General features: G+C 45.0%; 1 protein-coding gene across 1 annotated transcript; it reads right to left on the bottom strand.

Moving 5' to 3' along the window:
• Positions 1–671: 671 nt before the first annotated feature.
• Positions 672–8,793, bottom strand: LOC308175601 (myb-related protein A-like; the record flags this gene model as incomplete). Its single annotated transcript, XM_080551237.1, has 12 exons — positions 672–809; positions 2,615–2,729; positions 2,962–3,017; positions 3,372–3,680; positions 4,766–4,993; positions 5,663–5,737; positions 6,000–6,219; positions 6,401–6,621; positions 7,044–7,136; positions 7,541–7,612; positions 8,173–8,266; positions 8,744–8,793. 12 exons carry the CDS (start codon positions 8,791–8,793, stop codon positions 672–674), a joined length of 1,671 nt encoding a protein of 556 aa, XP_080407363.1.
• Positions 8,794–14,321: the final 5,528 nt, after the last annotated feature.

Genomic DNA, 14,321 nt, shown 5'->3' with positions numbered 1-14,321 from the left:
AAATCTACGACTAATGGGAGAACCCCAATACCCGGGGAACCACCCTTGTTCTCTGGAGTTCCACCTTGGCTCATAATGGCTTGGACATACTGTTATGCACACCTTGAAACTGGAAAAGCCAAATGTGGTGGAACCCCAGAGAAACAGAGACAGAGGCCAGGAGAATATATAATGATTTATTATGGATTATATAAACAAAGAAATAGGCCCTACACTAACTAGTGGAAAAATAAACATAATGTGTGATGCAGGCGATAGTTATGGGGTGTGTAATTATACTATGTGTGTGTGCGTGTATGAGGTCAAGGGTGTTGTATTATGTGCTGCGATACTACCCTAGTGAGCAAAGTCCGAGATCCTTTTCGGGCCAGGGAGAGTGATCCATGAGAGAGTAGTCCAGAGGGGAGTCCAGGGGTCGAGCCAGGGAGGGAAATCCAGATGAGAGTAGTCAGAGGGGGTCCATACAGAAAGTTATGTCCAAGCGTTGGATCTCCGTCTGTAGCAGGGTTAAGTAGGCGGCTGTCCAGGTGGTGATTGGGACAGCTGGGCTGAAACGTAATAGCCCACACCTGCTGCAAACAGAGCCAGAGATCCGGCCCACTCAATCCGGCCGGGAGGGGGCGCCAGAACGAGGCTCACGGGGGCGTGTCGGATTAGGAGGCACAACAGTACTAACGAGACAGATAAATAGACTTTTTATTTTGGACATTGTTGGAGTTCTCCTGGGAGTAGGGCTGGGTGCTGAGACAGTCCTTGCCCCAGGGCTCCAGTGCCAGGGACTTCCTCACCCTCTTGGTTGGAGTGTCCATCTGGGGGCAAAGAGACATGGATATGAATACTCATATTTATAATGTTTATTTGACAGGAAAGTTGTTTTGACTCTGGCGTCTTAAAGGCAGCTGGGACAGATCCTGTGGATAGAGAGGAATTGATCAGTGGTGTGCCATCAGGGCCAGCAAGGCCTTCTCTGCTGGCCTAAACATCATCAGAATATACATTTTATTTTAATATATTTTTTCCACAAATATGTATTAATGATTCCCCATAGTCTATTCTCTTCATTTCATAGCTTTCCTCTTGGTTGCGCTGCTTCCAGTCTCCGATTGAGATTTGGAGGGCTGGCCTTTATGTTAGAGCTTTTATCCAATCAAAATGTGTTGCTAGGGGGCTCCAAAATCTGCACGCTAAACGGTGCCGCGGATACGACCTGTAACTTAACGTTGGAACGAGAAAACCTGTGGCGTACCTAGTAAACCTACGTAGATGCGAGCAAAAGCAACAACGGCGCCTGCTGTAAGGCTCAATGATGTCAGCACCCAGCACGTCTTTTGATTGGATACGCACTATTGATACGCACTATTGATACGCACTATTGATATTCACTATTGAGATGCGTAACTATGCCGGTAGATGTGAAACTTTTGAAAGTGCGCAGGGAAACGGAGCTCAACAACAAAAGCTTTCGTTGACTGATCGATAATACTGATCGATTGTGTCCTGTTTTTGGGTAAACAATAACTTTCATTTAGGGGACACGATAAAAGCGCAGAGTCCACAAACAGAGGAAACTACGTTGAGCTTCTTTCTTTTCTGGCTGAAAACAACCCAGATTTACATTACCACCTGTCCACAAACAAAGTGTTTACTGGGACGTCAGGCAAAATACAAAACGACCTGATTTTTGCTATTGCTAAAGTGATGGGAGAAGAGATCAAAATGGAGATTAAAAAGGCACCCTTTGTCGCTATTATGGTGGACGAGACGACAGACGTGGGTAATGTAGCGATCTTAAAGATGTTAGTTTAACACTCTTCATTGTAAATGCGGATTTATTGATTAAAAATGCTTCGGAAATATTAATATAACTCTGTTGTACTTGTCTGACTATGTTAAGGTGATGCAACGCCCGGTTATACTGTGTTTCTGTCTAGTTTCTAGAGCCATGGCGTCATAACGATGGTATTAAGAGGTAGAATAATTCAGGTAGGAATGTGTCGGACATCACTGAAGGCCTAGGTGTGAAATGCACCGCCCGCCACTGGAATTGATTATGGTGGTAAGGAATGGAAGGAGGTCTTTGGAAATACAGAGGGCTGTATAACAACCAATCAGAGGGCTGGATATTACAGCCAATCAAAGGGCTGTATTTAACCGCCAATCAGAGGGCTGGATATTACACACAGCTATTACTACATTACTTAATGTACAGATAAAGATGCCTACCTCTTGTGTCCAGGAGTAGAAGTCAATGTGTGAATCTACATGTATCAGCACCTCCATTCCAGTCTCCTCTCTCAACACCTCCTTAAAATCTTCCTCCAGGTAGCCCAGGGACTGGGGCTGCACCGGACACACACACACACACACACACACACACACACACGCACACACATACACACACGCACACACAAACACACACACACACACAAACACACATGCACACGCGCACACACACACACACACACACACACGTGCGCGCGCGCACACACACACACACACACACACACACAAACAAACAAACAAACAGACAAGAGGAAGACAACCATATCAATAACCATAAGAAACCACTCATCTAAGAACATTTAGTGGTTATTCAGGTAGAATATGAACGTACCATCAGTTTCATCGGGCCGTGCATCTTCTCCTGAGTGGCAGTGGTGGTCTTGAAGGGTGTGGGGGTCTGTGGTGTGGGAAGCATGATGGCTTTCCTGACCTTGGAGGTCTGGAACCTTCACAACACAGACAGAACACACGCACACATACGTGCAAGTACGTACACTTGTCATGTTTAAAATAGTTCATATAATAGTTCATAGTTCATCAAAATAGAACTTCCCTGGTTTAGTACAGCTTTGTTAGACAGTGTATTTGCAATCGTGTACAACATGTGTTATACAAATACATTCATTTATTGGTTGATGGATTGGTTGGTTGGTTGGTTGGTTTGTTGAATACACTCACCCTGCATTATGTTTGTGGTATTTGGGGGTGAGGTCCTTGTGGAGGGGGGGGTGGTGCTGTCACACACCGGGGTGGAGGTGAGGGCCGGTTCGTCCAGGTTCAGGTCCTCACCTCCACACACGTTGAAGAACTACACACACACACAAAGAAAACGTTAACAAAAGAAAGGAATCACTCATTGTAGTTTCGAAACCTTTGCTTTTTCGGGGGTGGGTGAAAACTGTTTTTCATTTCTCTTCAAATATCACCAGACAAGACAAAAACATTAAAGATTTAAGCCAAGATTGTTTTTCCCCAGACTAGATGAGGACTCTCTAAATCCAGGACTAAGGGTCTTAATCTGGGCCAGGTGGTCTAACCCCAGGTGACCCCAGGTGAGACGACCAGCCCAGATGAGGAGGTGGTCCTACCTGAGAAGGAGAGAAGGCCATGGTCTTGGCGGGGGTCAGCGGGGGAGACGAGTCACTGTAATCCAGGAAGGAGGTGCTGCTGTGGCCCTTGCTCGTCAGGGTGGAGTGAGAGGTGCTCAGCCTGGACACAGAGGGGCAGGAGGCGGACAAGAGCTCTATGTAGCTCCTGCTCAGGTCGGAGACGGGGCCTGAGTCGTCACACAGCTCATAACCGGGTACTTCCTGCATGTCGCCGCAGGGCAGGGGCGTAGCTTCCTGTCTCAGTGGCGAGGTCACTTCCTCCGCCACCTCGCTCCAGGCTACAGGGTCCTGTAGAGAGGGACCATGACAACAATGACAGGTTTGATTGGTTCTCTCTGGCCCTGTCTAGAACAGCGGTGGCCCTATGGGACTAGGGACCTGTTGGGTCGATCTGACAGGATTGAAGTGGGACGATTTCAATTCTGCCCCAATCTTCTTAAGTTTACCATCCCCCCGGGACACAAATGGCTGTGAGCTCTGTGGAATGTCTGGTGTCAAAACTGTGATGTCATCAGTTTAGATGTAATAAGATGAATGGTGGTCGGTGGTCTCCTTATCAACAGCTCCTAATTTAAACACTGTGGTTTTTAGGATGCTATGAAACGCAGAGGTTAGGGAAAAAGCTCCCACTCTTTTTCCTGTGTCCTGTTGTCAGGTTGTCATTGATTTGTGTCATTTGACCCCTGTGACTAAAACAAATGTTTATATCTTTGCGCTCGATCGAATTTCAGGACCCTCCTTTCATGACTTTTCCTAGATATGTGTGTTATACTAACCAGTATCCTTACATTTTCAAAATCACATCAGGATAAGCTAATAGAAAGCTATTTAGCCCTTTTTTGTGTAGGAAGCAGGCTAATTTACAAGCGGCCAACTAGTGAATAGCAGCTTGAGCATTGTAAAGAGCCATATTTGACCCCTGAGGCGGCTCTTTTAGTAGGTAAAACTGTTCTAGTGTAACTGTTCTAGTGTTAAACGATTCCTCATTCGATTAATTCTATTTGACCTTTCTTGCCCTTTCTTGAGGTACAGACTCAACAATTCTTTACACACAGTGATAATTACATTGGACTCAGATTATCAATATTATGTAATTGCTATATTATGTATTATGCTTTGCTATCAACAAAATATAGCCAAAAGTCTCTGGCAAACATACATTGTGGAAGCTACTACCATTTTGTTTATGCCTATCCAATCATATCAGATCTACAGAAGTGTGGGAGGAGGAGGAGATGATGGCTGAGGAAGAGAAGGAGAGGAGAAAGAATGGGAACAGGAAGAGGAGGACGAGGAAAAAGAGGAAGAGGAGAAGAAGAAGGAAGTGGAGGAGGAGGAGAAGAAGAAGGAGGAGAAAGAGGACGAGGACTGACCGAGTCGATGAGCTCCAGGGTTTCAGCGAACCCCGGGATGGTCTGCAGGGAGGAGAGCACAGCGCTGGCCTCCGCCTCCAGGTACCTGCTGGGGTAGACGGGCGTGTAGACAGAGCCTCCCAGGTGGACCTCCAGACTCTGGTCCCCCAGGCAGCTCAGGGTGGAGTTGACCAGTCTCACACCCTCCTCCGTCAGGCTGCTGGACCAACTGCAGCAGCCCTCCATAGGCTTGGGGAGAGACAGGGAGGGAAGGGGGAACGGAGGGGAGGGATGGAAAGAGAGAGAGAGGGGGAGAGAGGAGGGGGAGGAAGGATGACATCGTTTTGACTTTGGGGAAAGGTAGACAACGGGACAGCAGGAGGGTGAGGGGCAGCTAAGAGGGCCAGGGAGTGAAAGAGAGCGAGAGTGTGTGTGTGTGTGAGAGAGAGAGAGAGAGAGAGAGAGAGAGAGAGAGAGAGAGAGAGAGAGAGAGAGAGAGAGAGAGAGAGACATAGACATACAGAGCAGAGGAAAAAGAAAAACAACCCATTAAACAAACACTCTCTTTCACAGGCAGCTGGGCCACAGAGCAGCTCCTCTACATGGAGGCCCTCTGCTGTGGTTGTGGTCATGTGATCATGTGTGCATGGTGGAGATGAACTGAGGGAGTTTTAGAGAGGGAACATGGGGGGGAGAGAGTAGTGCAAGGGGTGTGTGTGTGTGAGAGAGAGAGAGAGCAAGTGAGAGAGACCGATAGAGAGAAAGAACAAAAGAGATAAAGAGTGAGAGACAGATAGAGAGATAAGACAGTAATAGAGAGAGAGCGAGATCAAATGACAGAGAGAGCGAGAAAAAGAAAAACACGATAGCGAGAGAGTGATAGAGAGAGAGAGCAGGAAAAAGTGAAGGAACACTGACCAGGACAAAGACAGATGTCTCAGGGACACTGTCCACATACTGGTCGACCAACAGGCCGAGCGGGTATCCTGAAATCTATCACAACACACATTTACAACACAAAAGCATGAGTCACATGAAAAACAGTCTGACATTCAACTGAGAAAACAAAGCAAAATCCTGTCCTTTCATCTTCGATGTTGAACTGAACCTCGATTTTATTCATTACATTTTCTTCTATATGTCCATTTATTTTGTGCCGACTGATAAATAGCACTGATGTGTGAGCAGCGGTTCCGTTCAAGTGGGTAATGAGCCCGTCCTCAGACTTCTACCTCTACCCCTGATCAGTGATCACCTTTGTGGGTTGGGTCATGAGGTAGTGGTTGTGGTTGTGGTTATGGTTGTGGTTGTGGCTGCTGTGCAGGAGGCCCCTAGGGGAGATAGGCTTGGTCTTCCTCCTGATTGGTGCCTTGCCCCTGTAGGCGCGGGAGGGGGGGCCTTCCTGCAGGTAGCCCTCGGTCTCCACCTTCCTCCGCATGGTGGAGTTCCAGTGGTTCTTTATGGAGTTGTCGGTCCTGTGACAGAGGCGCGCGCACACACACACACACACACACACACACACAGGTGTAAACCTGAACCCTGCCCCTATCTGAACCCTGCCCCTACCTGAACCCTGCCCCTACCTGGTGTAAACCTGAACCCTGCCCCTACCTGAACCCTGCCCCTACCTGGTGTAAACCTGAACCCTGCCACTACCTGCCAGGCAGCAGCTTGGCGATCTCCGCCCAGCGGTTCCCGAGCCGTTTGTGGGCTTCGTAGATGATCATGTCCTCGTCGTGGGTCCAGCAGGATTTCTTCACCTCGGGGTTCAGGTGGTTGTGCCAGCGCTCCCTACACTGCTTGCCGATCCGCCCGTGGAGGTGTTTGGCAATGACGGACCAGCTCCTGGGGCCGTTCTTCTGGACCAACTCGGTGACCTGGGAGTGGAGGAGAACACAAAGGTTAACGGGGCTGTTTTTGTTTGATCTGTGCCTAGATTAAGCCTATACCAGGGGGGAGGCTGGTGGAGGTACAAGTCGGAGGATGGGCTCGTCGTAATGCATGGGATGGAAGGAGGCACGGTATCAAACACGTGAGACGGTTCTCCCGATTTCTACCTCCACCAGCCTCCACGGGCCTATGCCTACGCCTGCTTAAAAACAAGCATCTTCAGAATAATTTCATTGCTGTATCTATGGGAGAGTTCTCCATCGGAAGGGTGATTCTAGTCCTAGACTTGGTTTAAAAAGAACGTTAGTGTGTCCGGGGGAAACCCGCCCTTGAGTAGTATGTGGCTGATGAACATTGAGTAGACAGACGTGAAGAGTGAAAGAAAGTCGATGTTGATGTGTGTCTTCACCCTCTGGTCCTCTTCCTTGGTCCACGGTCCCTTCACCAGCTCTGGGTTCAGAACATTCTGCCACCGTTGCTGACACTGGATGTCAGACCTTCTCTGTCAGAGGAGAGGAATGTAAAGAAAATGGTAGAACGTGAGTCGGAGTCTTCTACATTACACACACACGCATGCGCAGATTGTGAACAAATAACCAGCCTAGGACGACAACTTAATATTTCCAAGCTTTATGACAGTCAAACAGACAACTAACAGATATTAGTTGCTAGTGTTTCTGTATAATATAATATTATGCAGCTGTTTATTTATTAAAAGACAGTTTGCCTGTGAACTGTGTCACACAGGGCAGGCTGGTGGAGGTAGGCGGAGAGGACGGGCTCATTGTAATGCATGGAATGTTGTGTTTGATACCTTTCCTCATTCCATTCCATGTATTACTATGAGCCTGTCCTCTGATTTCTACCTCCACAAGCCTCCAATGGTGTTACACAATGTTTGTTTACCTTGAATTTATCTGCAATGAGACTCCAGTCATAGTCTTCATCCTGCTCCACCAGCCTCTTCAGCTTCTCATCCTTGAAATCAAGAGATGAATACAGATACTCTGAACCAGAGAAATGTGTAGGAAGACTACAATGGAGGTTGGTGGAGGTAGAAATCGGAGGACGGGCTCATTGTAATGCATGAAATGGAATAAGGAATGGTAGCAAACACGTGTGTCAAACACATTCAGTTCCATTCCATATCCATGGTGCATTCAAATGCTCCTCTGAAACTCTGAGCTTCCCACCAGAAGTGATAAACCCCTAACATAAACCCCTAACTGATCCCAACCTTCCTCTGGTTCGAGATAACCAGCTCTGGGACATGTGTCACTGTATTAACTTTTCATTAAATGTTGATCTCTGTTGAAAATGTTTCCCTGTGTTTTATAATGTTGGAATTGTGTATATATGTCACTGTAAATTATGCTTATGCAGGGCTCCCTTGTAAGAGAGACCCTGGTCTCAATGGGACTCTCTATTAAAATAAATATTCAATACATTTTTTTAAAGTATGAGCTTATTTTTCTACCCTGAACTGAATATCAAGAAAAGGTTACAACATAAATCAACTCTATGGGGTAAAACATTACCTCTTCCCTGGACCACTTCACTTTCTGCAATGTTTTGTGATATTTTAACTCCATGCATTCCTTGCCCTTGCACAGTGTATGGTCTATGGTTCCACTGAAAAATCAAGACCAAGAGTTGTATGGTTAATTAATGTTAATAACTGTTATATCCAATAGCCCAAGTTAAACAATAATGAGGGAACATTTTTCAAGAGGACTAATGTATACAATTTTAAGCAGAAATTCTATGTTTTAAGTATAAGTATAACAAACAACCCTTTTGGTCTGACAATTCGGACACTGTCAAAGCCCTACCCAAGCTCCCATCCCAGGATGTCTGTTGCCAAGCAACAATGCTGAAAGGAGATCAAGAGGAGAGGGGGGAGAGGGAGTAGAGACATCCTAACCTATTGGTGACACATCTAGTTTATACATTGGCCTTGACCATCTACCATGCAATGCTGCCTGCTTTATAGCTATTATGTCAAGCTGAACAGACTGGAGTAGCCTTTCACTAGTTCTTCTTCTTTACCATATCTAGCCAAGTTCCTGGGGAAATGTTGATGTGTCACTGATTGTCTTGCAAACTTACCAAGCCCTACTACGAGCTCTGGTCTTGCTGCCAGTGGACATGGTGGTCATGATGGTCCCTCCAATTCACTGACTAGTAACTACTGACTAGCTAAGAAACAAAAAAGAAAAACGTGATATATAAATGAGCTTCTGCTGCTAGCAAGTTGTCAAGCTAGCTGGCTACTAGCAACTAGCTAGCGAGCTGAAGTCAACAAAACTACTTTGTGAGTAAATGAAATGACAGCTGTAATATGAATAGTAATTCATGTGGGTTTTACACGATGACTAGCATGTGATCAAACACTGTAATTCTGTAGTTTATGTATGAATCTGTATGTACATTACAGACCACCTTCCATCTCTTCTTCTTCTTCTTCTTCTTTTTTCAATTGGCGGTTGACAACCACATGGTGTATTACCGCCACCGCTGGACTGGAGTGTGGCACAGGACTTGCTTCTTAACTTTACTAACTTAAATTCTTTTTAAAAGCCCTGTTTCTCTTAAAAAGAAAAACAACAACTTTAAAATCTTCCCTTCCCTTCTCTGTAAAATATATTTCATCTCAAATACTTCTTTATTTTCCTCCACCTGAGCAATAAACCTACGCCTTTCGTTATGATACTTTTGGCAGTGTATTAAAACATGTTCCACTGTTTCTGGTCTATTCCATAGACACTGCTCACAGTTGCCATCTGCATGCTTGTTTATTAAAAACAGGGTACTATTTAAATTGGTATGTCCAATCCTTAACCTGGCCAGCACCACCTCTTCACGCCTGGACCTGCATGTACTATTATCCACCCTCACTTTTGGTTGAAAATAAAAAAAGGTGTCTCCCAGAGGTCCCACTGTTCCAAATATACTGCCATTTCTCATACGATTTTGCCTTTATAATACTTTTTACCTCTGCCTTACTGTATTTAATTTCCACCTCCACTCTCTCTTTTTCTACTGCTTTCTTGGCATAGGTGTCAGCCAACTCATTTCCTTCCACCCCTATGTGAGCTGGCACCCACAGGAAAGACAATTTAAAACCTGGCTTTAACATCCCACTTGCTAATTGTAAAATTTCTAAAATAATATCCATCCTGGATGCTGAGTATGCATTTTGCATACTTAAAAGAGCAGAGCTGGAGTCAGATGCTATTACTGCTTGCCTGTTACACCCAACACTTTCAACCCATAACAGGGCAAACCATATGGCTAAAAGTTCTGCTGTGTAAACCGCCAAATTATCCGTCAGCCTCTTTGTTATAGCCAGACCCATTTCCGGTATCACATGAGCTACTCCCACCCTCCCATCACTCCTTTTTGATGCATCTGTAAAGATAATCAACCTCTGATTATACTGTTCCCTAATGTATCCCTGTACCCTCCATTTATCTACTCCCCCTTCCTGTTTTGCTTCAAGCAGTCCTAAATCTACTATCACCTCTTCAAATGTCCAGGGGGGGACTGCAGGGAATGCCACCGTGGGGCTGATATTAAAATTGCTTATGCTCATATTTACTACTTTATGTTGGATTGTCCACCCAAAGCTTTTCCCTCCCTCATACAGCCTCTTTTGGCAATCCCTCAGGACTGGCTGTGCAATATGGTCCCCACTGTGTCCCTTGAGGTTAGCCCAATATACCAGAGCAAGCTGGTCTCTTCTCAAATGCAAAGGCATCTCGCCCACCTCTACCTGGATTGCTGCTATCGGAGAAGTTTTAGCTAATCCACTACAAATGCGCAGAGCTTGATTGTGCAACATATCAAGTTTCCTTAATGTGGATTTAGACGCTGACACATAAACCACACAGCCATAATCAAATACTGATCTCATCATGCCAGTGTAGATTGCTCTCAATGCAGACCCAGACGCCCCCCACTCAACTCCACACAAGCACCTCATTATATTTAAAACTTTCTTGCATTTAGCCTCAATCTCCTGTATGTGGAAGGCCCAAGTTAACCTCTTATCAAACCACATCCCGAGGTATTTAAAAACCTCAACTCTTTCCAACTCTCTGCCTGCCAACTGAATTTTAAATTCAGGACCAATGTTCCCCCTTGAGAAAAACATAACCTTGGTCTTCTCTACCGAAATCCTAAATCCCCACTGTACAGCCCATTGCTGGACTTCATTAACTGCATTCTGCATTTTCTTAACAATAAAACCTACATTCCTCCCCTTCTTCCACAGCACCATCATCAGCAAACAAAGCCACTCCATCAGTTCCCTGTACATTTTTAAAAATATGATCTATCATAATATCGAACAATAAGGGGCTTACAATGCTTCCCTGGGGGGTTCCATTCCTTTCATACAAAAAATCCTTAATCCACCTGAACATTCTGCCCCCAACCCCCATTTCCTGCAATTTTATCAACAGTCCCTTTGTCCACATCATATCATATGCTTTCTCAATATCAAAAAAGACTGCTACCACTACCTCTTTGTTTACTTGAGCTCTTCTAATGTCATCCTCCAAGCATATAACAGGGTCCATAGTACCTCTCCCTCTTCTAAATCCACTCTGGTAACTCTGTAGCAGATTTTTTTATTCCACCCAGTAGGTTAACCTGTCATTTATCATTTTCTCCATAGTTTTTCCCACCTGGGAGGTTAATGCAATTGGCCTATAGCTGCTTGGATTGTGGGGATCTTTACCTGGTTTTCTAATTGGCACAATTAAGGACTTTTTCCACCCCTGGGGAATCACTCCCTCTACCCAAATTTTGTTGCACAGCATCAACAGAACATCTTTCCCTTTATCACTCAGTTTCTCCAACATGATATAACAGATAGAGTCCCTCCCTGGAGCAGATTTCTTTAACTTCCTTAGCACCTTAAGTAGTTCCGCTCTAGTGAACAATGCATCCAAGCTGCCCTCTACTCCATCCACCCTCACATCTACATCAGGATACCTTAACATAGTCTCTTCCCTCCCTTTCTTCTCTTCCAGACTTAAGTTGTCAGAGCTATGTACCCTAACCAATGTTCTAGCAATGACTTCAGCTTTCTCTTTGCTTGTAACAATAACATCATCACCTTCAATAAGCATAGGATACCCATATTTCCTCCCTATCCCTTTCATATTTTTAACCATTCCCCACACCTGCCCTATTGGAGTAGTACGTCCCACAGAGTCACAGAACTTTCTCCAGTGCTCCCTCCTAACCTTTGCCTTCCTAACAGCTCTCCTTACTAGTGCCTGTGCTCTCTTATATTCTGTCAGTAGCTGAAAGTTATGGAGATTCTTCAATCTCCTAAATGCTCCATTCCTTATTTTAACAGCATCTTTGCATTCTTTTGACCACCACGGTACTCTTCTATTCATTTGCCTTGGCCCTGATTTCGGTATCGCCTCCCCTGCTGCAGCCACTAAACCTGCGTTAATTTCCCTGCATACCTCTTCAATACCCCTACTCCCATCTACCAAGGACAACCACTCTTCACTTACTTCTGCAAACTTCCCCCAATCCGCTTTCTCTAGTATCCATCTCCCTCCTCTTATTTCACAATCCTTTCCCAGTTCCACCCCCACCCGAACCCTGATGGGGTAATGATCACTTCCAATTGTATTCCCTGCAAGAACTTCCCACTCACATTTATCTGCCACATTCCTGGATACTATGGTTAAGTCTAAGACTGATTCAGTCCCTCTGGTGATATCTATTCTAGTTGCAGACCCATCATTAAGACACACTAGACCCTCCTCTCCCATGAACTCCTCTATAACAGTCCCATTAGCATCATCCCTATCTCCCCATAGTGTGTTATGCGCATTAAAATCCCCACACCAGATTGTTTTCCCAGACAGATCCTTCCAAATACCTTCCAGTTGTTTAATTTCTAACTGTCTACATGGGTTATAGAAATTACTGATCAGGACTTTACCCTCCTTCGACCACACCTCAATAATGATAAACTCCAAGTCATCTCCTTTCCTCACCTCCCTGTACTGTATGCCACTCTGAATAAAGGTGATGACCCCCCCACCCCTACCGGTATCTCTGTCCCGTCTAACTGACACATATCCTGCTATCACAAAATCTAGTTTAGGAATCAGCCAGGATTCTTGTACATATATTACATTTGGCATAACCTCCAGATCTTCAACATACTTTTTAAATTCCTGCCCATTAGAAATCAAACTCCTTGCATGCCATTGGAGGATAGTTAATACCATTATTATATTTCTGAACATGACTTTGATTGAGATGATTCCTCGACACTACTAGTACCTGATTCATTAAGCGCATCTACTACATCTCCCCACTCCATCCCTTGCGCATTTAAGTACTTTCTGGCAGACTTAACTATAATCTTAATTCTATCTGTTCTACTATGTATTTGGGCAGCTCCATTGATAACATCAGCAATAAAAAGCACAAAATCAATTTTCTTTACAATCAATGTGTCATCCTGAATTTTTCCACACGCTGTAGGCCTACTTTCTCCTCCCTTCATGTTATTCCCTTCCTTTGCCACAGAAACTGGTTTGGGGATTTGCTTAACTGCTTCTGCATAAGACAGCCCTTTCTCAGCTTTAACCCTTTGAACTTCTCTCATGCGTTTGAATACCTCACACCCCCCATATGCTGCACTGTGATTGCCACCACAATTACAAAATTTTTGATTTGCCCCCTCCCTGCATTCCTCATATTTGTGTTCTCCTCCACATTTACTGCATCTTATCTTCCCTTTGCACACTGCCGCTATATGCCAGAATCTTTGACACTTGCAGCACCGTAACGGGGGAGGTATGTACACCTTCACTTCGTAGCTCATATAGCCAATGAACACTCTCTCTGGGAGGCGTTCTTCCTCAAAAGCAAGCAAAATTGATAGACTATCGCAAAGAATCCCATCTCTTTTAGTCTTTAATCTCCTCGCTTCGCTCACCTTTACATTTTTAACTCATTGACTGCCAAAGACGCCAATTGGCGTCTTATAGAATAGTAACGTTGACTGCCAAAGACGCCAATTGGCGTCTTATAGATTTTTTTTTTTTTTTCGCGGGGATCGCGTTATTGACATGTTCTACACCTAGCGAGTGAATTTCAGACTTGGGTGTAATGTATTTCGGTCCCAGATGGGGGCAGTAGTTCGATAAAAGCCTGGAGAAGGAAGTGGCTTGCTGTAGGTTGTAGTAATGGCGAAACGGATCAGGGTATGTGCCAAACGCAGCGCGGAGCATTGCGGCGCGGAGCATTGCGGAGCATCGCGGAGCAGCGCGGCCATCGCGCGACTCTTCAAACAGTTCAGAGTCGGATGATACAGAAAAAGTGCAGGAAAAAAAAAAAAAAAGCTAGTTTTCTCTGTTTATTGGTCAAAATCAGGTGTTTTTGCTGAAACCACCCTATGTTCTACGGCCGATTTCTAAACACTCAAAGAGGCTAGAAACAAACTTTCTTTTTCTGATGAAAGAAGAGAGTCTAAAGTTTTGGTAGATATGTTCAATGTTTATGTAGTCCGAAAAGTCAATATTTGGTGGGCTTCAAAGTTCAGCGAAAATGCCCCAAAAGTCTGGCAGTGTGGAGCTCTCTGCTCTGAACATGGCTGGCAGTCAAAGAGTGTTAGCCTTCACCTCTTCTACTGAAACTTTAA

The sequence above is a fragment of the Nansenia antarctica genome (assembly GCF_963989245.1).
Source record: "Nansenia antarctica genome assembly, contig: SCAFFOLD_25, whole genome shotgun sequence".
In the NCBI taxonomy this organism is placed as follows: domain Eukaryota; kingdom Metazoa; phylum Chordata; class Actinopteri; order Argentiniformes; family Microstomatidae; genus Nansenia; species Nansenia antarctica.
This window is presented reverse-complemented; position numbering and strand designations above follow the sequence as displayed.